The 26901-nt window shown below is 43.5% G+C and overlaps 1 protein-coding gene across 2 annotated transcripts; it reads right to left on the reverse strand.

The window, feature by feature from the left end:
• Nucleotides 1-26362, reverse strand: slc24a4b (solute carrier family 24 member 4b). 2 transcript variants are annotated; one of them, XM_086018926.1, is made up of 17 exons: nucleotides 25714-26362; nucleotides 19019-19126; nucleotides 12597-12673; nucleotides 10287-10361; nucleotides 10112-10196; nucleotides 9924-10027; nucleotides 9737-9811; nucleotides 9630-9655; nucleotides 8839-8892; nucleotides 6637-6728; nucleotides 3861-4030; nucleotides 3628-3766; nucleotides 3362-3528; nucleotides 3058-3172; nucleotides 2810-2922; nucleotides 2648-2713; nucleotides 1-2458 (listed from the first exon to the last, which is right to left on the reverse strand). In XM_086018926.1, exons 1-17 carry the CDS (start codon nucleotides 25874-25876, stop codon nucleotides 2309-2311), a joined length of 1779 nt encoding a protein of 592 aa, XP_085875052.1. In that variant the 5' UTR covers nucleotides 25877-26362; the 3' UTR covers nucleotides 1-2308. The 2 variants fall into 2 exon arrangements, with proteins under 2 accessions (XP_085875052.1, XP_085875051.1); XM_086018925.1 differs by having other exon boundaries at nucleotides 3628-3772; nucleotides 25714-26361.
• Nucleotides 26363-26901: the final 539 nt, after the last annotated feature.

The raw sequence follows: 26901 nt of genomic DNA on the forward strand, positions 1-26901 counted from the left end.
TACAGGAACGATTTTGCCATTTTATTTTTTTTTCTTCACATTATTGCTTTACAGTAAAATGCATTGGTTGGATATGTCCAGTATAGCAAGACAATACATTCATATAAGTTATACAGTATGTTTTTTTTTCAATAGTAACTAACTTTACATTTAATAGACATTTTTTTTTCTTAATCATTAGTTATTGTCGACAACTCCCACATCACATTGAGCTCACAGTGCATCAGGTCGCATTCAATCAAAGAAATACACACGAGTCCTCTCGTGTTCTCATCACCTTTCCACGGCGTGTGCGTTAGTTTTATACACTTGGACTTCCACCAAGCCTGCATCAAATAATTCTTTTTGCCCTCTTCTTCCTCCAGAAAAAAGAAAAAGACTTTGCTGAGAAATGCAAGCTCAACAAGTTGAGGAGGACAAAACTCCAACCTGGCAACCAAGAACGGACTGCAGAGCAGCCTAAAGAAGTAAAAGAAAAAAAATGCACACCTGAACGCCATTGGAGCACAGTTCTGCTTGGTGTATCTACAGATGGGCCCCGTGTGGTCACCACCATCAAGCATTGAAATGCACGTGCATCTTCAAGGGGGGGGTACCAACTTTATTTGTCCCCAAGTGCTCTCATCCAGGTCCTCTGAAAGTGACAAAGTCCGAACAAAACATCCGATCAATCAAGTTGCTTCTTTTGGCCCTATGTGGAAAAGGGCAACATAGTGTCCATCCTTTGGCTCAGTTCGACAGCAATCACAAAAAAATAAAAAAAATAAAAACGCACACCTGTGAGCTCACACATTTAGTACTAGACGGACAACATCATCATGGCGACATTGCAGGGGGCCTCGTGTCACGCACGCACACACAAGTCATGACATTGAGATTGCATATACAGGTGCCTGTCGCCATGTGTGGCACAGGAATACCAACCCCAAGCCCCTCCCACCCCCACTAGTTTTTGTCAGAATTCTCCCTAGTTCGGCTCATTGCCTGCAATTTTGCAACAAATTGCAGTGTAGCTGCCGATTTTTTAATTCTTATTTTTTTGGGGTGTAAAACTGGACCAGGCCGTTGCCATGGAGATGCCCGGTGGACACAAGCAGCCTTTACGCTGCTCTTAAGGGAGGGGGGCACTGCATTTAACATCCCAGCATGCACTGCGGACAAGAGGCGGGTGTGCTCATCGTATTCACACACACATTCGTATCACACACACACCAAAGGAAGCACTAGTTGATTCAAAATGAGAGGATGGCTGTTAAAGTGCAGTATCTACATACAACTCACATCATCACGATAGCCCCCCCCACCAAAGAGCTGTCCCTGATCACTGGTGGCTGTGGTTGACTACCCCCCCGCCTCCCACTGGCCAGGGGATGTACTATCAGACAGTCAGCATATAGAGAGCCGTCTAGTTCCTTTGTCTCAAAAGTTGATGGCAACCAAAAATCCATCACACTGATCTGAAGATGGTTGAGCTGAGTGAGCGCGGCGCCCGGCGGTTTAAATCTCCTTCCAGCACAAGAAATAGTCCACATACAAAGTTGTTTGGAGTGAGTTGCAGCATGCTCTCCCTCTCTGTCGTTCACAAAAGATGGAGGGATTTTTTGAAAACAAAAAAAACAAAAAAACACAAAAAGGAAAAAATAAAACATATACAGTTCAACGTTGTGCAGTGCTGCATACACATAACACCTCAAAAGTTCCGTTTAGACTGATGCCAAACAGTCCTGAAAAAGATTTTTTTTTTTTTTTTTTTTTTTTTAATCAAGTTAGGTGAGAAAAGTTTGCAGGTGGTCATTGAGGGACAGAGTTTGTAGGTCCTTGTGTCAAATTGGTAGCTGGAGGAGGGGAGCTGCCAAGGACAAGACCCTCATCCAAGGGGGTGCAAAAAAAAAAAAAAAAAAAAAGGTGTGCTTTTCTCTTTGGGTCCTGGAGTTTGCAGTAAACCTTGTGAGGGATCTGTCAACATGAAATGGTGATGACACGGCGACAATGAGGGGCAGTATTAAATTCTGGAGTCCCCCACCTCAGACAGCTAAAGGCATGCTAAATGGATGGACACCGACAGGTGGGCAGCGGTACTGCAGTAACAGGCAACGCTCCAAATGAGCATCAAGGACTGGCACTGTGTGAGCAAAGACTGGATGCACAATGACTCAAGTGTGCCACCTCGTGGACGGACGTGGAACTAAACAGAATTAAAGTGAAGAATCGAGATAGGCCCAGTATTATTGAAGGGAAGGGTGGGGACTTTGGGGCTGTGAGGATTTTTTGGTGTCCGGCTGCTGCTGCTGCTGCTGCATGGCAAGTGTTAGTCCTCGAAGCACATGGGCAGGTTGACAAAAGTGAAGACGTTGTATTCGATCATGACCGAGAAGCAGAGGAAGACGGCGTACAGGACCAGCACATATATGCCCAGCTTCAGATCCAAACGCCACTTGTTCAGGTGAATGCCCAAGACCTATTTGGGGTGCAAAACAAACTAGCAAGTCAGTAATACTGTCGATTATCCTTTGCTGTGGGGTGTGTGAAATGTCAAGTTTATTCCAAGAGCAAGGACAAGTCACTTTTGAAATGTTTGCTCTCTTATAAAACAGACCCCTCCACCGCCACAGCTTCAGATTAGTGCAAATCAACCCAAAGAACTCACAGTGAGGGCCACAGATCCCAGCAGAAGCACCACTGAATACACAAGTCCTCGACTGTTGATCATCACCTGCAAAAGGCCAAACAAATCGGAACCGTGTTCATCTGCAAGTACAGTAAAACACTCGTAGGGTCCAAAACAGAATACAAAACGAGCAAGCATCACCTCTGATCCGTAGTCAATGCACATGGTTTGCAGTGCCCAGGGGACGCCCAGGCCCACTAGGATGTCAAACACGTTGCTTCCGATCGTGTTGGACACGGCCATGTCTCCCAAGCCTGAAAGCCACAACGCAATTTGGAACCGACATTTACAGCATATCTGCACGTTTTGTTTTTTTTTTCCACTAAAATGTTTGATTGCTAGTCAGCAATTGCAAACAGGGAGATGCATTATTCAAGCGGAGGGGCGACCTTGGCGAGCCACGATGAGACTGGCGATGCAGTCGGGGACGCTGGTGCCTGCTGCCAGGAAGGTGATACCCATGATGACGTCAGGGATTCCCAGAGTGTAGCCAATTATAGTCACCTGTAAACAAAGAGGGCAGGACTTTAAAAAAGCCCTTCCACACTCAAATGCAACCGACGTAGAAAATGCACAGCTTCTTCCATGTTTTATTTTCAGGCTACATGACATGCATAATGTATCAATAACGTACTGGAGCTTAAATAGCAGCCGGTGTATATGTTTAAGCAGATACAGAGTGGCAAAACTTACCATCCAGACCATCAGGTAGGAGAAGACGGCGATCCAGACGGTTGAGAGGATAAAGGAGACCATGAAGCATCTCTCCCAGCGCGGCTTGCCACAGTTTGGCACGGTGATGAACAACAAGAGGAGCAGAGGCCATGAGATCAGCCACTTGATTTTGTTGCCGCAGCCCTCTGTACAACACAAACAATTCCTGCCTTCACTGCATTCAGTTGCTCATTAGAGCAAAAGGCTCACTGATGCGTCAGTCGCCGCCTCCGCCGTCCACGTACTCGGAATACCAAACGGGGAGATGCCGCTTTCCCCCTCCTCCTCCTCCGTGGGTTTGTCCTCGGGCACGTTCCCATTCTCGATGTCCGCCTTGCCGTCGACCACTTGCGTCTCCACGCCATTGGCCGCCTGGACCAACTTCTGGCGCTTTCACAAAAGACACACTAAATCCCCGGGCACGCGGCGTACGCGCGCGCACGTTATTGATGGGCACGACTACAACGCCCATGTTTACCTCTGTGATGATGAGGCGGCTCGCCATGCGCAGGCGGGTCTTGGGTCCAAAGTGGCTGGTGACCATGACGCGCAGGCCCGCCTCGGGGAAGCGGAACTTGGACGGGCTGGCGTTCATGATCTCGTCCACCATCACCACTGAGCCGCGGCTGTAAGCCTTGGTGGGCTTCACTGGCGTCGCGAAGATCGGACACAAGTTCATTTGAAAGAAGTCATTGTGGACATTGGACTCAACGCGATGCATCCGACTCACTTATGTCTAATTACACAGAAGCAACCTTTTCCCTAAATACACGACATGTATCTTACTAGAAGCTTAAAGCGGGAGTCAACCCAAACATATTTTTCTCAAGAACATGTTCTATGCAAGCCCACTAGTTGAAACACGGCATTCTGATAAATATTGTGTTTGTGGAATAAGATTAATCCACCCGTTTTTAGCCATCTCCGGGGGCGGCCATTTTGTCACTTCTATCGAGTGAAAATGACATCACAACTGCTCAGGGCTCAGGTAACGACCAATCACGGCTGACCTGTTTTCAGAAGCTGAGCCATGATTGGTCATTACCTGAGCCCTGAGTAGTTGTGATGTCATTTTCAGCCGACAGAAGTGACAAAATGGCCGCCCCCTGAGATTACTAAAAAGGGGTTGATTTTGCTGCTTAACTCATATTCCACAAACGCAATATTAATCACAATGCCGTGTTTCAACTAGTAGGCCTGCTGGGAACTTATTCTTGAAATAAAAAATATGTTTGGGGTGATTTCCCCCTTTAAAACACAAGTCATAGATATAAACTGTAGAAAAAAACCTGCTAAAAATAAAATCATACCAAGAATATAAATGCACTTTTTATTTATGTTGGCTCTGCAGCACTTTGTTATTGACTTCCTGTCAGAGGTGGGCCACCTTTATCACCTTAAATTTAATAGAAATCCGTTTTTTGGTTGTTGTTTTTTTACATTACTTTTACAATGAAGTCTCTTTGTTTGGTCTTTTGATCATTTTTTTTTCCATTAACTTCAGAACTCATTTTGAATGACTTCCAATTTCTACTTCATTTACCCAAGCCCAAAAGCTGAAACACTTCCCTGTGGATACAGTGGATTTTTGCTGATGTGCAGTGTTTTTGCAACCGTGGTTTGAAGTTAAAAATGAAAACAAACAAAAAAACTGCATAATAACCAAGTGCGTGCTGTCAACCCCGCAATTTAAAGCCAAATTGTAATAAAATTGATGTTTTTCCAGCTCTGCCTGATTAAAAATCGGTGCGGTATTGCATTCTGTTGCACTTTCACACCCAGAGCCCATGACTTCAGAGAACGGAAGCCCATTTCACTTCTTTGAAATGCCTCATGCAGCCTTGAGGCTTGCTTGCAGGAGGGAATATTAGGCAACGATTGATTTGACGGCTAATATTTGACATTGGTGCGCAAACAGCAAAGAATGACTCCTCTGACAACCGGTTAACTTTTTTTTTCCTTTGCCCTTGTAAGTGTAATTTGGATTTATGCATGCAAGAAGGCGCGTATATTAGGTGTGTAAACAAACATTTCTTAAAATTCATTACCACTTCGGCGGGGGGAGCGCCAAGAGAGCAGCAGCAGAAAAGTAGTATGCAACAAACATTGGCACACAGCAGCACAACACTGTCGACAGCAGGCAAGAGCAAGTTTAGTAAGGCTAAACAGACAGGCGGTGGGTTAGAGCCATCAGTCAGTAATAACACTCGTTAGTGAAGCACAAAGGGAAGTGGCTCAAAAGAAAATGTTATTCAAGTTTTTTTTTTTTTTTCTTTTTAGAGAAAGTTACAGACAAAAGAAAGCAGTCCCACGACACTGAACTATATTACAAATCAGAACCTCCAAATAATTCTCACCATGATTTAGAAACGACATAACCAATGGGGAATCAGAGCGATTAAAATAACCAATTCCAAAAGGTGAAAAATGAGGCAAGCCATGTTTTATCATTCATAATTACCACAAGTGTAAACAGCAGCCAAGTATTCTATTATAACACTTTCAAATTAGATGCAGATTTGACTTTGGAATGTTAAATTAACTGAGTTGACTTGGTGCATTGCTTTAAACGTTAACTGCTATTGAAGCGTAAGAAGAAGTGAACCCGCATGTAGCAATAGCGCGCACTCGCCATTAACAAATCGCCATTACAGCGCGTACCTGGGAGGTGAGTCGCTTCGCAAACAGCACACGGCTGATTGTGATGTGGACTGGACGCTCCAATCTTGGACTTGCCAAGATTCTTGGACCAAGATTACCCACACAAGTTACCGTTCTCTTTTCCACACGAGATGACTTCAGGCAGCGTTCCAATTTACTGCTTCCGCTGCTGTTCTCACGCAAGCCTTAGCATCTAATTGAATCAAAGCTTAAGAACTGAACAAAATAAAAAAAGTAAAAAATAAAAAAATGTCCCATGGGTCATTCACAGACAACATATTAACAATGGTTCATGTAATACAGTTCATCGGGATCACAGGACTGGAAGTTTGCCAACCTTTGGAGAGAATTACGCGTTCCCCGGCAGAAAGAATGAATCAGACGAAGCAATTGTGAAGCGAGTTGAGCAGAACAGAAGAAGAGATTAAAAGCCACATGACCTCCGCGTCACGGAGATTTCCCAAAGAGAGTCACATTTTACATGTCATAGGGCCAGACGGGCCGCTTCCTGTTGCCCCAGCCTGTCTGATTAACCTCACCTGCTGCCAGTAAGGGAACTGACGGGTCATCATCCCAATAATAAGGCGCTTTACCGTCCTCCATCTCACTGCTGGTCGCCGCGTTACCGTTGGCTACGTTCTTCTTGGAGCTCCCCATGAAGAAAGCCTGCATGCTGGAGTTGAATCTGACGAGGAGATGCGCAAGGATAGGTCAGTGGACGCAGGAGAGAGCTCGTTTGCATGGAGATCAAAGACGCGTTTGAAATCTATTCATGAGCTAAAAAGCTCTTGTTTACTCTGTTAGCCATCCATAGTATGAGGTGACCTACTTCCCTTTTTTTGTGTATTTCCAGTATGACAATCACAAAGCAATGTGAGAGCCATAAGTGTCTAAGAAGACGGCAGTACAAAAGCTGCTCTGTTGTTGGTCCTCCGACTAAACAGAACAGAAAGTCCCTCAAATGCTTCACAACGCAACGTGGCTCCATTTAGCTTTGCTTTCAGAACATTATTTTCTTTGTATTTCACCCTTTCAAGGGGCATTTGGGCTCATTTCGGCTGCCCTTCCCGGCTTCCTGGAATGGAATGAAAAGACTCGGGCCGTGCTGGAAATCATTTCCTATTGACTATATAGTGCGTTACATAGTTCGGGAAAGCTGTTTGAATGTGTTATGCACATAAACCACTCCCTAAATTGATGTATCATGCCCATCACTCAATAAAAGAAAGTAACATTGCCTTCCTTACCGCAGCATGAAAAGGCAAACTGCTATTGAAAGGTAGCAAGGCGTGCGCACGCACAAGGTGGCTCGCATAAAAATTTATTAGCTTTGGCAGATCTGGAGTTGTGAGACGGATCCGTGACTCTGGCAAATCTGAGCCTTTCATTGCCGAGCACCGCACTTTATGAAGATGAGCGTGGGTGACTAAAACTAAATGTCTGAGAGGAGTCGGAAATGTTCCAGGGGGGGTGCCACAAAAGATACAGAGCCAAACTACAAAGTATGGGTTTTCAAAGAGATCCATCCTGCTGGAGAGGCAACGGTTGTGGCGACGTGTCATCTATTTTTTTTCCCCAAGCTCAAGAGGGTCATCTTGGGGACCAAATTCCAGGTGGATAACATCAAGACAGCCGCGTTGACGGCATTGTGGAGGCTCCCCGAAGAATCCTTCCACGAGTGCACGATCGGCGTGGCGGAGGAAGCTGGGAATGTGCGTTGGGCTCCAGGGATTACTTTGAAGGGGAAAACTTGTGGTTTGGATTTGAAATGTATCTTTTGGGACACCTGTCACTGAAACTTCCTGGCACACCTCATATAAAACACGAGTGGCTCTCGTGAACAAAGTCGGAGGGCGCAGTTATCAACTCTGACGCGGGTAACCTGAGAAATTATTTCAGCAACTTGGCCAAATTTCCTCATTGCAAAATTAAGCGCAAATGGTGTGAATTATTCATATAATAACAACACCCTTAGCAACATTGCATAAGCTTGTTTTCTTTTTTTTTTTTTAATTGGTGTGTGTGGTTAACTTGTTTGTGTATGTGTGTGGGTAAAAGTGTTGAAACAACCGTTTATTTAGAAAATTGTAGCTAAAAACAGATTTCCGGGGTTAGAATTTTGTTGTGCAATTTCTTTTTTTCTTTCCATTCTGAGAGTGGAGAAGAAACAGCTCGAAGCGAGCTCCATTTTGACAGGAACAACCTAAAATGGCCAGTGGATATTTTAGGAAGGGGGGGGGGGTTGGTGGGTGCTACCATATGACAGCAGCAGCATTCCCTCAGCAAGTTGTGTCTTGCCTGCAGAACGAGGAAGGAGAGAGGAGTGATCTGGTTAAGCCGGTGCTCTTTAGGGCTGAGGGGGGTGTGGGGGGGGTGGGGGAGATTAAGCCTGTGGTGGCAGCGAGAGAGGAGAGCGGGCTGCTGCCTCTGCTGCTGAGAGTGCAACGCAGATTACCAGCTGCACCCAGACAGACGCACACGCCATGACCATGACATGCTGCTTTGCGGTCATGCGCCGGGACCACACGAACACGCAGATCAGCGTTCATGGATAGAGTCGAAAATTTCAACATGGAATTTAATTAGAGGTGGCAAAAAAAAGAATAACTTGATCCAATAATGATAGTATCGAATTGAAAAGATAACCTCACGATATCTCTCCTGAAGCCAATTGCATAAATATTTATTTTTTATATTACTCGATATCACGATATGCAGTAGCCTGATGAAACAATGCCATGTTACCCTTTTTTTTTTTTTTTTTTTTGCTTGAGAGCCTGCTAACCGACACTTACTTCATGACCAGAATGTATCCCGCATACATGACCACCAGCACTAAACCCTCCCACCTGGAAAAAAAAGAGAAAAAAAATAAGATCAATAAAAGCGCAAACTATTCTTAAAACAACCAAAGATTTCTAAACTATTCTGATAAATGGACACATTTTAAAACCACTCCATACATGTAGGAATATATGCATTTCCACGTTACATTACATTCTAATTACATTCATTGCTGTTTAGAAGCAGTAGTAGTGCAGTCAGAATTTTGAACTGGGGTTCCAAGGCTGAAATAAGCAATTATTGGATTTTTAAAAAAGGGGCTATGGACCCTATGATAACTAATTAAATGATTGGTTTTAAGAAGGGGGAGTGCAGAAATGCAACCACATCAAATAGCTTTCAGATTTGGAGATAAGATGGGGATAAAAAGACAAACTTTAGAAAAAAAAGCTCCACTCATGAATATTTATAATCTTTTTTCCATCACTATTTGAGGTGGCACAAGCTGTGAAGACTGCTGAGGCTGTTTCTTTTGAAGCAATCCATAGATAATCAATCTGGAGACACTGTGCTAACCTTTAACCAATTGCTCCATTTTTCACCATATCAAATTGCAAACATTTTTAGGATATGGGTTCGGCTCAAATGAGCAATTAATAGATAAAAACATATGAAAATTCACAATAAATATGGATAAATTGGGACTTTTGTCAGTGTGGGACCCTTGACATTTTTCAGCGAAGTAGCTCTAACAAGAAGTTACTTCAAAACCCCCGAAAAGTGAATGGAACATTTCACTCACCACACAATCTTCTCGTCATAGATGAACTGGAACGTGTGAAGTGAAACGGAAGGTTAAAAGTTGCCATGTACAAATATGACATACCCATCATGATGAGTCCAACTTACTGCAATAAGAGCTATGACAGACAGGATGTAATAGAAGGAATCTCGAAAAACTGCCCACCAAGTCAGCATCACCACCTTTAGGATAAGGAAGAGGCATTAAGAGGACATTTGTCAATCAGGATGCAGCTGCAGCAGCATGTCTGCCAAACGCACAGGTATGGACACACGCGCGCGCACGCACACACACCTGTCCAGCAAAGATGCCGCAGACCCCGATGATGCACAGGATGTTGAAGACGGCTGAGCCAACAATGGTCCCCACCCCCACGTCTCCGTGGGTGATGAAGACACCTGCGCAAGGAGGCGGCCAATCAGGATTGCTCTTGACGCCGGCCGCGTGTGTGCGTGTGTGTGTGTGTGTGTGTGTGTCTCTACCGATGACCGAGGCAAAAAGCTCAGGCGCAGAGCTGCCAGCTGCCATGAAAGTAGCGCCGGCAACGTCTTCACTAAGATGTAGTTTCTGCATGAATGGAGCACATACGGTCACGTGACAACAACAAACTGGAAGCATAAAAAAAAATAATAATAAAAATAAATGCCCCCAAAGTACCTCACATATCTTCTCCAGTGATGTCACAAAATATTCGTCACACGTGATGGCGAGGGCCAGGAACATGTAGAGGGCCTGTGGTCGCAGGCAGTGCGATGCAGAGGAAGGACATTTTTATAAATATGATTTAATTCATAAACGGTCATAGAGTGGCCAGGGTGGTGCTGCTGTTGCTTGCCTCAGAGGATCAACTAAGTCCATAACAACAACCCATGTCCTCTGATTGGTTGGTCAGGCCAAAACTTCTAACAACTTGCAAAATAGTTGTCCATATTGGTGCGCTGAAGGAGGGTGCAAGTTAAGAGCGTTTCATCTAGCCTACCGTGCAATTACAAAAATTAATAAAACCACAGAGCAACTGTTATAAAAAGTCAGCCAAGATATATTTTGCTGATTTTGATCAGATTTATTTCATACATTTTCACACAGTCCTTGGAGCAACCAAATGGCCTGATATGAAAAAAGCCTTACAAATAAGGTTGCAGCTTAATAGTGAGCTCATTAAGACTTAAACTGAAAGTTACTAAGATAAATGACATGCAATAATACTTGAGCAGATTGTCAGTTACATTCATTTTATCCTTTTACATCAGGCTGAATGACAGCATTAACCATAAATGATTAGCATTTAAACTAAGCTGTAGAAAAGTTCTATAAATCTAAGGTGGAGGAGACCCTTAAAGGACAACATGAAATTCAAAATATGCGCCCCCTTTTGCAAAGTAAGGCCCCGAAGGGAGGCTTTCGTGCTCGCGCTCCCTTGGGAGTTTGGGGAGGGGGGAGGCAGGCTGCCTATTTCGGTAACTGAGGTATAATTCATAAATGATAGATCAGGTGTGAGAGGAGAGGCCGGCCGGCTCGCGCTGTTGTGCTCTATGCTGTCCACAGGGGGCAGCGCAGGCACAGCTGAGCTGACGGCGCGTCAAGGTAAACTCAAGTTAGTTCAGCGGAGGCCAGTGGAAGAACGGTATGGTGCAGTGCAGCTCTGTCTTGAAATTCATCTTTTAATCATGACCAGTCATAGACACAGTTGAAGAGCATGACACAATACATATAAATATTCAAGAGCTTTCAGTTTTAGGGATGTGCACTTTTAAGTGGAACCTGCACAACTTTGCTTTTATTTCAACGTTAACAGAGCCCATCTGTGTTTTGACTGCGTGAAGGGGACATTACTCCTCCGCTTCTGTGGTTAAGTGCTCAAGCAGGCATTAAGAGCGAGGTAGCAACAATATATCACACCTCCACTGCAGCTTAAAACACGCTTTTATTCGAGTCAAAGTCCGAGCGTTTAAAGAAAGTCAAAAGACGGCACGTCATTTCCGAGATGCCACTAATTCCCAGAGACTGTGCTGTGGTGCAGTGTGCTCTTAAAAAAAAAAGATTTATTTCCAACAAATAATGGATCTTTGTTCATCCATCTACCATGTAGTCACCTGTTGCAATTCTAACAATTAAATATGACACTTGAGAAGTATATTTGGGAGTAAATTGAGAGGAGATCCATATTATTTCAGTATTTAGACAATTTTGCACATTTTTGTTTGACAGAATGCTGTGACACAATTTAAAGTAGGTGCCGTAGCTCAATAAAAGGTTCAAACACTAAACACTGCATGATTTGGCAGACAAAAATAAATCATATACAAACATTGCCTTGAATCACTATTCTATTAATTTAGTCATATAAATGACAAATGATCTAGACACTCTTAAAATAACAGCAGGAAACAAATACACTGTGTACAAGTAACGTAAACAACGTTCTGTGGTTATAGTAAAACTAAACACTGTTTTAGTGTTCACAATCCAAATATGGTACATGACAGGAGAAATCAAATGAGGTCACTCACTAAACTGACTCATCTTTATTTTTATCTCAGCATGACGATCATGAGGCAAACCAACATTGAATCACCACTCGCGGGTTGAGAATTACTTTAAATACTTAATGAATATTTAGGAGAACTTCATTTCCAACACTCCGGAATATAAAATTAATATTTGATAGCTCTCGCTTGCACGCTGTACATTAGCTGTGTGCGCGATTTATGGCCTGCATCGGTGGATTTGACTTTAATGCGGCAAGTACTGGTTTGCCAAAATGATAACACACATTTTCAAGCAATTGCTTGAACAAACGTACCCCCCCGCCCCCAAAAAAACAAACAATTAAAGCACCTTAACGCTGGCCACTGTGTTGCACAGACCTCATTCCGACTTGTTTTTCTCACGATCTTATCAAGTTGGTGTTTTTGCGACGATGGACGCCGGTCCAAAATGAAACTTGAAAAAGATTGCGTCTCTTACCGCCATAATGTGCAGCAGGATGGCACCGCTCTTTCGCTCGTTGTTGGTGAAAAGGTCATCGGGGAACTCGTGTATTGCTGGGGAGAGAGGAAATGTCACGGTCAAAACACGACATGGGCGGCGTGACAGCGAGGCACGTGTCCGCCGCCGCCGCCGCCGCTACCACCAGCCTGTTCCTCTTTGCTTCATTTAGCTTGTGCAACATTAAACCAGAGACATCCTGGCTGATTTTGCATTCTTTACAGCACAGTACGATTATCGTGGTGTACTGGGACAGATCTTTTTCCGCTCATATTAACCGTTTCGAAATGCCAGAAACAGAAATTACCGACAATGTTTATTCGTGAAAACACTTTTGGAGGTTCTAGATCAGGGGTGGCGAACTCATTTTTGTCACGGAGCACATAACAGCTAAGGTTTCCCTCAGGGGGGGGCGTTCTGACTGTGAAACCATATAAAAGTTTAATTACCCCCCCCTGAGTATAACACCTGTGTTCTAGATGATTAAGGGCTGAGTGGGAGCCAGTCTCAAGAAGGAGTCATGCCATATTCATCAATTCAAAACTTTCAATTCTGCCTTTCCTTGTATCTGGGTCCTTTCAGCGCATTACAGCAATTGGCGCTGGGCTGCCGAGAGCGTTTTTTCAGGTGCGCTGTCCGAAGTTTTAAACCCAATGTTCGATAGCATATCTGCTGTATGTGTTGCGATAAATGCAGAAAAGAGTGCGATGTGATAAGTGTTTGATGAAATGGTGAGCCTGAATGAATGACAGCTTAACTTTTTATTCGCTTGCATTCGAAATTGTACAATTCAGGGACATTCAGAGGTTCTACCATGTTTGTAATCATAGCAGTTAAAAATGAATTAAGCATATGAAAGAAGAAAAAAAAAAAAAAAAAAAAGGTCCCAGAGTGAAAGCTCATCCATCATCTGAGCTCAACAGTTCACCTGGTGTCTGACAGAAGTGGGCTGCGCTCTTCTGGGACACGTGCAGCATCTGTGAGGGGGGGAAAAAGCCCGGCCGGACATAGTCCAGTTTTGTCCGTTGTGCACACTGGCAAATACATGCGTACAGTAATGCCCCTGCAGCTACTTCACTTGAAGCGTCAATAAGCAAAGGCACGCTTGTTTGATGCAAATGACTTCTCGCTTTACCGTAGGGTCAGGAATCAGGGTGGATGTGCTGTGATTACAGCATAAAAATAAATTAAGTCACGTTTTGGGCCCTGGTCACATATGGACTCATAAAGTGGAACAGGGCTCACCTGAGACTTCACTCTGCATCTGTCCTAACCTCACTGGCGCGAGTATTTGTGTGTACGGCATATATATTTTTTTATACTCAGTGATGTGTGTACACATGAAGCGGCCCAGCATTTGGACGCTGCAGCAATCGTTGCATGTTGTAGCCTGATCATACTTTATCTGTTCTGTACGCCTCCTGAATGCGCTTTTTCTTCATTTGCCATCAGAAAAGATGTCATGAACACTTATAGAGAGCATATCACATAATTTCAACATCTTTGTGAAATAAAGATATGCATCCATTAATACCCATCCCTACCATTATCTAATCCAAGACACCTATACGTTTTAAAGTTGAGTTTAAACACTAATACACTTCACATTTTCCCCGCAAACAATTTTGTGTTTTTTCACAAAGAGCAAGTGGCCGAATCAATAATTCAACAGCAAAAGCATACAGGTATGTTCTTTACTTGCATGTCCATCCTCCTGTATACAAATAGCACAGGGCTGAGTGGCTGTTAACAGTGAGCGACCACAAAAGGAGTTTTAAGGTCAGCAGTGGTCACCTCCCAGTCCCCGGTGACACCTGACCAGACAAGTGTGCGACTCGCTCGGACACAAACATGCCGCCATTCATTCCCGCTCAAGGACGGGCGAACACGAGAGGACGGGGACGACTTTAGTGGCGTGTCTCAAATGACGCCTTTAAATAGGCTCACGCCGACATTAGCATTTGGACAGCAAAAGTCACTTTGCTCAGGAAAATAAGTCATTGAGAGAATATAAATTTATATTTCAAAGTCAAGCTAGAAAGTTGGCTGGTTGAAAAACAGCCGAATATCTGCTGGTTTGGACTGGAATATTGTATATAAAAATACTCATGGTAAGTTCCTGATAATGCACTACACCCCCAATAAAATATGCAAATTCACCCATAAAAAGCTTCTTTCCCCTTTGCAATTGTGTATTACAGTCCCCGAATTGCTGGTATCCTTTATTATTGGCGGGAATAAAGATTCAAAACATACAAACAAAGCACGCTTTCCAATATTACCTAGCAAGGGCAATTCGTACAATGTTAGGTGACTCTACAATACGCAAATACAAAAACAACATGCCCATGTGTGCGCATAATAAGTACCGCAAATGGCCAACGTTAGCAGACTAATGTCGCTAACTGACCCGCAGCATCATAGAACATGTGCAAACTTTAATCATCAAACCAGTGCCGACAAGAACATTAATGAGATAAGTAATATTTATTTAGCTGGACTGCTGTGACCGCACTAGAAATGTCCGTAACAATGCCATATTATATCAATTTTATTGTCAGTGTAAATAAAAACAATTTTGAAGAAGGTGGTTATGATAATAAAAGAGTTAAAGAAAGGAGGAAGATCAGAAATGAAAGACCAACATGAGGCCAAAAGGCCCCCCAAAATATATATATACACATAGAAGTCCTCTTGAGAAGCTAAGCTACAAATCTAAAAATAAACCTCACATTCTCTGTTTGGACATCTTTCTGGGCTGCTTATGCAAGAAATAACTCACGTTTTTTTTTGTTTTTTTTGTTCAGCGCAATCCACCCATCTGCCCCCCACCCCCATCGGCTCCTTTTATCAGCTCATTAGAAGACCACACGGACAGCTCAGAGGAATTTTGAGGATTTTATGAAACAGCTCCGCAGCACAGCTATTCTAAGGAGGACATTGTTCCTCACATTTAAGTCCCTTCAAATGCCTTTTTTTGCCTCCGGCCAGGTTGGTTGAGATTAGACTAATTGTTTTTATTTAGTCTAATAAAATTAAGCTGATGGGATGCGCGGGGTAAAATGTCACCACAGTTTCCAAATTGCATCAAAATGTCAAACTTTGCCCTTACCAACATATCCCGCAATCCCTCATTGGCCATTTAGCACAACGTAATGAGATCCAATTCAAGAGTTTCTATTGAGCCTGTCAGCGATGTAGCCAGTAAACAATGTTTATGTCTTGTAAATGCAGTTTTCTGTACCCTATCAGACTAAGCGCTAATATGTTCAAGACTTGACTTCGGGGGATTGTCACAATACTACAAGCGGGCTCTCTCAGTGTGATGATGCACGTATTAAAGACAGAGCAAACCAGCCACTGGCGCTCATTTGTTCAAAATCGTGTCATATAGCAGACGCCGAAGGTGTTGCATAACAGCGAGCTCGGCCTCTCGTGATGTCTCCTCTCGACTCGAGACTTCGCACTAACACACAATGCGACTCCATACAGCGTGCAACGTCTCCGCCACTACCTCTCTGTCACACTGCATAACCGTACCAGAACGCTGCAGCACGTAATACTCAAGAGACTATAAGAGCTGAATAATGTCGATTCTTCTGCGTCATTAATAATCAGCCGCTGCTAGTGTGCATCAAAATGCGATCTACACGGTCTTGCTGTTGCATGGAGGACTACAAAGCATGCACGCATACGCACCATTATCCTCCTCTCCGGGTGGGTCAATACATCCACATGCCCACGTCACATGTGGAGCAGTGCTCACATGTTCATTTAAGCACTAAAATACACGTCATTCCGCACGAACGCACGCACATGCACATAGTTGAGCATCAAGTCCCGTTAGGTGGCGTTCGTGGATGATCGGTGGAAAGGGGGTTCAATTGTTGGACCAGAAGGTTCACTGTTGTGAAATGACATGTATTCAAATGTGCGTTGGATAGCAGGAACGACCAGATTTTCAACACGGGGAACCGCAAAGAAAATGCGGGACGTCCGGCGATCACGCCTCCCTTAAAAATTGTTCTCGATTCACGCCACAAGAACGGGATTGCATTGCAGCAAGAACGTCAATAAAAAGGCACTTAAGATGAACGTCAAATCAGCAGCAGCAGCAGCAGCAGCACCTCGCGAGGCTTCCGCCAATAACGATAAGGAAAAAGGAAGTCAAGTGTCATCTGGGCGGCAGTTAAATGGAGCCTCAGTAGTTGCGCACGCTCAGCATATAAACACGCGGCCACGGTGATCCTTCTCACCCTTATCTAACTTCCATCCATTTGCACCTAGCGCTTGCCTCTCAAGGGGAAGCCCACTTTGTCAGCGCTGGTGCACTGTGGACTCAACACTGCTGATTACATGTTTATTTGTATTCCACCGGGGTACACTGGATATATAGTGTTTGCTTGCTGGGGATTTTCCCCCCTCAGTAAAACACACAAACGGTGAGTGATTATAAAGAGTTCTTCTACTTTAAGCCACAAAAGAGCATCCTCAACGTCAATTTGGACAAGTTTCTATACTTTCAGAAAGGTTGTTTACTTACTCCTCCGCGAGGAATTGATGGTGCAAAAACGAGCCGAGGAGGTTTTCTTTTCCCATTTTTACTTGGTTGTTCTCATGTGTAGTAACGCACAACTAGGGGACATTTATCATTGAAAACTGTGATAAGGTGATTTGGGCTGCTTGTTTGCAGCATTTACTGCTATCAAATTCAGAGGTCACATTTATAAATTTACATATCATCTGGTGAACCCTTGAATATGCCAAAAAAGGGAATTGTGGAGATTGTTTGTAATATGACTCAGGAGGACAAGCCCTCTGGGAGCTTCGATTTGGCTTTTCCAAGTCAAATCAACTTGAGGCCTTTTACGCACATTACGGCATCGTCGGAAAGTCTCGAAAGTCTGAAAAACGGGCAAATTTACCATTGATTTGTGTCAGAGTTGACACCTAGCACAAAAGGTTTGACACCTGCAAGGGAGGTATAAAAACAAACAAGTGTGTTGGAGAAATTTGCCACAAGGGGATGTGAAGGGACATATTCTGCTAGCAGGAATGATGACTTGCAGGAACAATCAAAGCAAAATCATGTGCTCCACAACTGGTCAGAACAAACCGATCGGTTTTGCAACCAAACAATGCGTGTGTCCGTGACAGTTTATTCCGAGATGATACGAGTCATATGACTGACTCACGCTGACGAAGCGGAGCGGTGCGAGGAGTGAGGGGGGCCGGTTCAAAAGGTTTCTAAGTTAATGAGGGGATGCGGAATGTGAAGCTGAGTCTGGTGCACCAGGGGACTTTTCGTTAAAGAGGGAAAGGGGGCGAAATTGCTCATGTTTCAGGCTTACGCTTCTGTTGAAGAAAACCTCCAAGATTTTAATCCAGTCATTCATTCAGCCTGCCCCTACTTTTATGCTGCAAGAAAAGAAAAGTCACGTGCTGAACCGTTTTATTAGTGTTGTAAAAACGGGTTAGGTTGCATTTAATAGTTGGGTACAACGCTGCCAATTTGAATAATTCCAGAGTGGGAGCAGAAATGAAGTAATAGCCTGTTAGGCCCCGCTGGGCAGCTTGTGACACTTTAAATGACATCCAAATTGCCTGCGCCCTGCTGTCCTCCATACTGTATGATACACACACAAAACAAATCCTGAAATTGACATGGACCCCATTTGGTTAAATAATTACTTGCTGTTGCTTGAAAAGACTCTTTAGATGATTACGTCCGGAAGAATGTCCACAGGCCGCAATGAATCACTGTGACGTCTTCCAAAATAGAACACGCGCACAAAACAGTAGTACTACTTTTGTGATTTGCATGGATAACACAAAACAAGTGCAGATAGTCCAACAAAATTCCCATTTATAGCATCCTGTTGTGATTCTGTCAATCGGAGACTTAATAGCCTTTTTAGTGCTCATCGCCTCGCTGCAGATCAAGAGGAAGTCACAGCAAAAGCGAATCGAATCTAAGATTTTTGGCAAACCTTACAAAATGGCTGAGCTGACCATGACGGCAGTGAATTGTACAAAAATGCATTGCATTTTGAATAAAATACAACTGCATGCGTACAGGATGCAGTTCGTAAATCGAGCGCGTTTAGAACAGAATGACCTAACATTTGAAAACATTTTTTTTTCAAATATCTATAAATAATTTCCTGGGATTGAATGGCTGGACTGTGAAAAGACATAAATATGCCTCAATTTACACACGATTGATACTTTGTAGTCATTTCTAAGGCAAAGCTATAAACATGCATAACAGCCTAAATTTAGCTGCCGGTGATCAGCTAGCACCATTCGTTTTCTTTTGAAGAGTCGTGTGCTTGTTCGGGCTAAAAGCAGCATGAAAACGGGGCCGAGCGTTTCAAAAGGAACGCCGTTGGCCAGCGTACCTGGTGCTGAACAGTTCTTGGGCTCCGTTTCATTTTCGGCCGCTGACGCCAGGAGCCGCCGCCCCCAGTGCTCCAGGTCGGGACGCTCCTCCATTATCATGCCGTGGCCTGCGGAGCAAACATCAAAACAGACTCCGATTCAGCACCGCTTATAGGACGGCTTTAACCCCCACAAGCCCTCGGGCGTATCGCTAACAGGCCTGAGGTGAGACTGAACATACAAATACTTTGTGTTTTGGGGGATTTCACTAATTGACATGGATGGTTGTTATTCGTAATCCCCTAAATGTGCTCTGTGTGGATGTCGAACTTTTTTTTTTTTTTCCCCCCCACAGTGCATCAAAAATGAAGCTGCTGCACACGTTTTCTCCGCTCTTAAGCCTCTGTAACGAGGACAAGCACTGCAGTCCTAAATATCTTATGTAAAAATCATATCAGCCGGCCCGGATGCGTTTCCAACTTGCTGTTTTTTTTATTTTATTTTTTTATGTGTTGCCGCACAAATGACACGAGGCCTCGGGCGAGATGAGAAAACTGTTTGCTGTGTGCAAAATGAGTCGATCAGGGTGACGCAAGGGCCTAATTATTGCTGCGCAAGAGCATGCAATACGGCCAACCAGCAAGCCCGACTTGTGCTTGTGAGGTCACACAGATTGTGCTTGTGAAAGTCCGCTCACATGACACTGTTATAATCGGCGCTTTAACCATGTGAAGGACACCGTGATGCCTCAGCAGGCAAAGCTCCCTTCCAGCCACAATTGAGCAAGCGGAAACTAACGACAGCAAGGGGGTGACATCTGGACTTGGAAGAATTTTTTTTTTCTGTTACGAAACTATACGAATCGAATGTACAGTTAGTCTTGACACGATTCAAGTTATTTTCACATATGCCTGATGTGAATTGTTTTTTTTCATTCCTGAACTGCACGCCCGTCATATTTTGACAAAATATTCATAAATACAGAATGGATTAACATGCAAAGTCAGTCAATGATTAACCGATTAACCAATATGTCGATGTGGCCATAAAGTCACTTATAGTATGTTGGACCACCTTTAATTAATGAACGAAGCTGCTTTATGATCAATGTACTTACTGGCCAACATGTCCTTGACGAATGACATCAGCTCAAAGTCACATTGCACAATTGCCAATATAATATAACTTTTTATGTTTGAGTTTGGTGGATACGCCGGTATGTTAAAACTCTTATTATTCCAATTTATTTCTAAACTAAACCACTTCCTGATACTGGATGGTCACTTTAAGATGCTGCCTGAAAAACTCTTAATTCCAAAATTCCCCTGCAGTGGCAATCATAATAGCAATGCTACAGCAATAATCAATATATTGAGGCAACTGAAGAAGTGGAAACTTGTAGCGGCATGTTATGTACAAAATGAATTTGATGCTAGTGTATGGATGACATTTTTGTCCCACCAATACTCTCATACATTGTTGTTTTTGGTGTCAGTCTTACTTTCTCTTGCTGCAGTGGTATAAAATAATGATCGTGCTCCACGAACTCGCTCCCGGCCCAGCTTTTGCTTAAAATGTGCTTCGGAAAAGCAAGGAAGGGAGCCCAAGATGTCACCCTTTATTTATTCTGGATATCCGACATGCACTTAAATGAGAACCTTTATCATGTGGATACTTGGAGCAATCCATCCCATTCATTCTATTTTACAAAAACTAAGTTTGATTTCTCAAAAGAACAACATCTCAGTGTACATTGCAGCCACGAAATGAGGTCTTTAATCTTACATTCACGATGACAAAAAACACAAGAGAACACATACAACCCAATACTTTATACGCAAAATGGGCTTTTCTCAATCTGACAGATATTGACTGCACTGAAAACTCTCTTGACACATATTCATGCCCTTTGGCTATGTTCTCATGTTCTGCACTTCTGGTCATTAGCTACTCAGAAACTCTCCTCTGTCTTGAAATATTATTCCCCAACCTGCGCTTACTCTGTGAAAGGTAATCAACATGCCAAATAAACATTTTCAAACAATACTGTACCCCTATTTATTGCTAAAAAGCCTTTTTTTTTTTTTTTTTTAACTGGAATGTAACAAGCCGTCAATGGTTAAAGCTTATCATCCTCATTGTGCCTGCACAGTAACTCCGGGGCAGTGTTGATGACTAACATGCATGTGTGACTGCGTTGATTCACGAGCGTTACCCCGTATACACACACGGCATGGGATTGAGTTGCCCGGAGGCGGGGCACACTGATTTCCAATTGCTATACATAACCCTTACGATTTCAAAAACTTCTTTTCATATGAACTTGGTAACCATTCTCTCAACACACTGGCAGCACTATGTGGCTCGCTACCCCTGTCCTATTTGCTATTCATTGTATCCCTGCCTCAAAGGGTTTAGCACAACCTTCCCAGTCTACATCATATACTGTACAGTAGATAGAACCGTAATAGTCATATACTTTATGGTTTTTGGACTGCTATTGTTTTACGTTTTGCTTTATTTCCTCTTCTCGCTCTCCGTCCGGTCTCAAACTTCAGTCGGTCTGAAGGCATTTTCCCAAAAAATTACAATCACAATGTATGACAAAACGATCAAACAGGACAGGTGAAAAAAATAATAAAAATAAATACTGCTCTGAATTTAGTGAACATCCGTTTGGGAAATTGTGCATGAAACTCCTTGGAAATGTAATTTCTCCTGTCAGTTATACAAAGTCGCATTGACCGCAAGATGTCTTCAATATGCCTCGACAAAGATAATGTTTTTGGAGTAGGGGCGAAAACAGAAAGTTTGTCTAAGAGAGCGTGTGTGCAACTAGTCGTCTAAATGCTGTTCGTAAATGAAGACTCCGATTCAGATCTGAATATCACGTAATGACATCGCTGAAATGATGAGAATTTAACTAAAAAAATTTTTTTTAAAAGGGGAGGGGCGGGTTGTTTCTCACAGTCCCAAAACATTGGTGGACCAAATGGTAAGACCATGTCCAGGAAAAAAGAAAAAGAAAAGAAAAAAAACAGTATCACCATACAACACTGTACAAACGTGTTGCAACTTAAATGACTGTTTTAGCCCCCCAAAAATAAAAGTTGCATTTTTTTTAACAGTGAACCTGCAGGGCAAATACCTACAGAGGTTTGACTCCACAACAAATTAACTTATTTTCATCATGTTTAATGACCAGAGCTGATTGCCTCCTTTTATCTCAAAGCCTTTGCAGCAAAACGACTTTGTTTTAAACAATAAAAGGATGTGGCGTTGAACAACAGCTTTCCATCCATCCACACATTCCCTAACACCAACTTCACATATGTGAGATTAGGGTGCATTTGATGCTCTTCTCACATCCCCAACCGCGCTCGTCTTTGGCCGCGGGTCAAACCAGCAAATATCAGCACGAGTGGCGCTTCTCTTTGACAAAGAAATGAGCTGCAGCAGGCTACGGCGGCATCGCCTACACGCGAAGCGCAACATTGTCAAGAGTGAGGCCGAGTGGGTGCCGGTACGTTGGCGAGGCGAGGACATCCTCCAGCTCTGTTCAATCAAGCCAGCGGGGGGAGTGCACCAAGGACGAACGTGCGTCCATCAATCTCGCTGGCCTGTGAACACGCTTCAGTGGTCTGACAACAACAAAAAAACAAAAACAAAAAAAAAAAAAGACAGAAATGCTCAAACTGTACGAGCCCTGACTTGATTGCTGAAAAGCCTTGTCCATCACACATCCACTTCAGGATCAGCATGCAAGGCGGCATGTCACGCCTCTGCCCACTTTATGGCGGTATATGACCCAGGAGAGCTGCATCAAATCTCATCCATCTGGATCATTCTGAAAATCAACACGCTACTTTAAATCAGTCGGGCGCAAACAAGTTTTTCCACCGAGATGTGACAAATTCATGTTTGGCCCCCTCCCATAGCCTCCGCCCCTTCCTTTGGAAGATCTTTTCAATTAGATCTGATTATGGCAGGTCTCATAGGTTCAGAGGGAATTTTTGTTCTCACGTAGGCCGACAGAATTCTCATGAAACTGCAGATGAACAATTCACGAGGCTTCTTTAAAACATGGCTATGACTGCTTAGGTCAGGCATACTTGATTAAGGAAAGCCATTTGCAACGTATGTATAGGGACGAGCTCACTTTAGCTCACAAAAAAAAAAAAGGCTGCCTTTGGAGATGAGAGCTTTGAGCTCGCATGTATATCACTGCAGAATAATCATTTAAGCCTCTTGTTGTTTTGATGTAATTAATGAAACTCACAGCGTATCTCGCTGGAGATCTACTGTACAGCGAGGCAAATTTGCTGATGCGATCTGCAGCCCCCATCGGAGCCTAAGTGGGTGCAGATGGACAGATCCCACGACAGGGTCAAAAAGAGCTTAATGTGCGAGGCACTCGGAGCGCGTGTGCGGACTACATTAGCGAAACACTGACAACAATTCGATACATTTGAGATGGGGTCGCTGTTGGGTGACACCAGTGTGTTGCACACATGATATATATATTTTTTTAAAGATCACGTGGTCTAAAATGACATTCAAAGAAGACAGAAAGCTATTTTGTGTTAAAATAATGAACACAAGTAGACATATGAGGTTTTTCAGACGTAATGAAGCAAATGCAATATAATAAAATTCCAAAAAATACAGCATACTGCTCAACAGTTTTCAGGTAAGAGGCTTGGAGCTTGTAGTTTGAGTCAAAGTGCTGGGGGAGGCAGATTGCTCCATCGTGAGTGCTACAGTGTGCAGGTGGTCCTCGCTTTATGACTGTATTTGAAATGTTGAGTATGTCAGGGTTGCCATTTTAGTGGAGTAGTCGCTAGGTTGACCACCGGCTGAGACTGAGAGCGGGCTAGCTTGACAGCAAACAGCAGCATGATGGATGCTTCTAGTACAAGTCCGGGCATGTGGGCAGTACTGTAGAATATACATCATGCACTTTAACATTTTTGGGGGTGAATTTATTTATTCAAGATTTTGGAGGCATTTGAAGTGCTCATTCCACATTTTTTGGAAAATTCTACAAAGATGGCAGCCACTTATATTGATAGTGAAAACTAACAGCTAATCATCTACTAACTGCAAGATGCTTAACCCAAGGTAGCGCAAGTGCCGCCAAACTGAAGATTTGCATTTGCCAAGTTGTCTATTTGTGGATTTTTTTTTTTTTTAATACTCCATTATTCACTGAAAAAAATTGAGTGACTTTGCGCTTCAGTCCAGTTTTATCACTGTTACATTGAAAAAGTAACTTTACTGATTTTGAAATTAACTAAGATTACAAGTTACGTTTAGTTACGTTGAGCAGACAGCGAAAAGTTTGACAACTTTGTTTTGTCACAGAACAACGCATTAAAGCCTTTGAACAGTAATTTTAATCAATATTAGATAGTAATGCATTAGATGACTAGTTACTCAAAATAGAAGTCATTATTGAGATCAGTGATGCCAATAATGCATTACTGATGTTGAGGAGCTTCATTATACAGAAATAGTCATTTGCCACCATTTTTGTGGCATCTCCTGTGCAGTATGTACCCTGTGGATTTTAACTATTCGAACGCTTTCAGTCCCTATCCCCTGCAAAAAGATGGGGTTCATCATGTATACGTAAAAAAAAAAGTATCTATGGATCCCGAGTCAAAAATGTATTAAATTAGCTGACAGAAAAGTATTAATTGCCATTTTTCTAGCTTACAAAGCACAACATATTTTTCTTTTCCATAAAAGTCTTCACTAATGTGCCATATCAGGAATACAAAAATTATATAATTTTTGGACAATTTTTGGAGATCCGCAAATTATCATGAATAGGTGCTTTTTTTTTTTCATAATCTGTTTATATTTGCAAGGAAAGATTTGTGACCTCACAAATAACTGAGGATTGCCTGGATGCAAAATCTCTGAAATGACAGTATTTTCTTTGTTTTCTCCAAATTCAGGTCACATCATGCACATTGTCCACCAGGTGACCTCGGATTCCTGTTGTTTTAGTGGGATACTCAACCAAAATTCTAAGGTTGGTGGTCGGATTACATAACGGCTGTGATGCTGCGTTTGGGATGCTCTGCATGTCAGTGTTTGCACAAGCCTAAAGGGAAGACTTTTGACATGAGGAGGGGGGTGGGTCATGTTTGGAGAGTGAGGAATGCGTGGGACATCACACGCACCACACATGACTGCTCATCTCAATTACACTGCAAAAAAAAAAAAAAAAAAAAAAAAAAAAAAAAAAAAAACACTCCATCATCATGCATACATGTATGCATGCATGTGTGTGATGGGGGGGGGGATGCTGACCATGGTGCGCAGCTACAGTGGATCGTGCTGCATAAACCGACACATCAAACAGATTCCCGGTCCCGTTGTGTGTGTCCATGTAAAGCAGGAGGCGTGCGTGCGCCGTGATTACGCGCCTGTGCCTCCTCTCCAAATTAAAATGTGCAGCTGCCACGGCGCGCACACTGCGGCAATACGGAGCAACAGCGTAAAAGGCTACCTCGGCGAACAGTTAAATAATTACGTTCTATAGTTGGGTGGTTTTAGTAGAAGCATCAAGGATATGGAGGGGAATGCACCGATGATGCATTCACGTGCCCTTGGTATCGCTGCACGATCACATTGTTGTGGTGCGTGATTATAATGCAGATATCGTGTGTGTCGACGAATGTGTGCGTGTCGTTCATGCACTCACCTGTTTTGGTCAACAGCGCCGACATGGTCCACGCCACTAAGAGGGCACTGCAGATGAAGCACACCTGTACAAACAGCATCTCCCTCCTTTTACGAACTTTAAACATCTTCGCCATGATGCTCTTCTTCTTCTTAGGCGCCTTCATGGTGTCGTCCCGCTCCATGGCTGCTTCCTCCTCCCTTTGGCCACTTTTATTTCCCTAATTTATTTATTTTTCTCGGTTGTCGTCCTTGAATGAGCCGAAGAAAGCGCTTTTTTTTTTTTCACAAGGAACCCAGCTGAGATGAGGTCCTCATTTCAGTAGCACTACCATTCAAATCGCCGAGGGGTTAAGAAAAGCGAGCAAGCTCCCACTCCGGCGTGCATGTTGTCCCGTGGAGATAAGTGGAGTGGCGAGGGGGAAGGTTAAACAAAAAAACAACATTAAAAAAAAAAACGCTGTCCTCTCTCCTCCTCGCTGTAGTTCGGCGTTTTTGCCTCCAAAGGCGCCAACGTCCCGTCATCAACGGAGGTTCGCTCAGCTGCGTAGGGAGCGAGTCCAGTCCACGCACCTGCGCCTGATGCTCTGTGCGTGAGCGTGCGTGCGTGCTTGCGTGCGTGCGCGGAGGTTAATTGTCACATTCAGGCAGCAGTCGTGCTCGTGCAGCAGAGTAAAACTCCTCCCTCCCTCCACACGGGTTCCTCCCAATAGCCCTCCTCCTACCCGGCCGACCTTCAGCCCCCCCCCCCCCCCCCCTTTTCCGAAACCCCCAATCTCAATGAGGCAGTGGGCTCCTCCATCGTCCACGATTGCCACCAACTCGTCAATCAGCTGTCACGTTATTTTGCACCCGGTGATCAAAGCAAGGATTTTGAGCTCCCTATCATGCCTTTTGGGCAAGCGGCAAATCTTTCAATGTTGTGTTATGAAACCAAAAGCTAATCAGTGGTTGGAAATAAAATAAACAACGGTATCCGATATAACTGTCTGGAAGCTTTATAAATGCATATAAACTGCATAGAGTGGTTTTCAAACTTTTTAAGCTAAGTACAGGCAAAAAAGACCCCGATGGGATCCAGCCTGACAGCAAATAGCGAAAATCTGCAAGTAATTCACTGAGAAAAACAATTCTGCGGGGAAAACATGAATAAGTGAAGGGTTGTGTCAAAAGAAGCAAGAATAGGCAGGGGTGTCTGAGAACAATTACC

Source organism: Filicampus tigris, chromosome 20 (assembly GCF_054856515.1).
Source record: "Filicampus tigris isolate MCC_2025a chromosome 20, RoL_Ftig_1.0, whole genome shotgun sequence".
In the NCBI taxonomy this organism is placed as follows: domain Eukaryota; kingdom Metazoa; phylum Chordata; class Actinopteri; order Syngnathiformes; family Syngnathidae; genus Filicampus; species Filicampus tigris.

Excerpts from the sequence above, each read along its gene's own strand:
- slc24a4b (XM_086018925.1), bottom strand. The coding sequence starts at position 25,876 with ATGGAGCGGGACGACACCATGAAGGCGCCTAAGAAGAAGAAGAGCATC. Across the intron at positions 19,127-25,713 it reads GGCGCTGTTGACCAAAACAG|GCCACGGCATGATAATGGAG; the intron begins GTGAGTGCATGA and ends TTTGCTCCGCAG. Across the intron at positions 3,773-3,860 it reads GCCGCCTCATCATCACAGAG|CGCCAGAAGTTGGTCCAGGC; the intron begins GTAAACATGGGC and ends CTTTTGTGAAAG.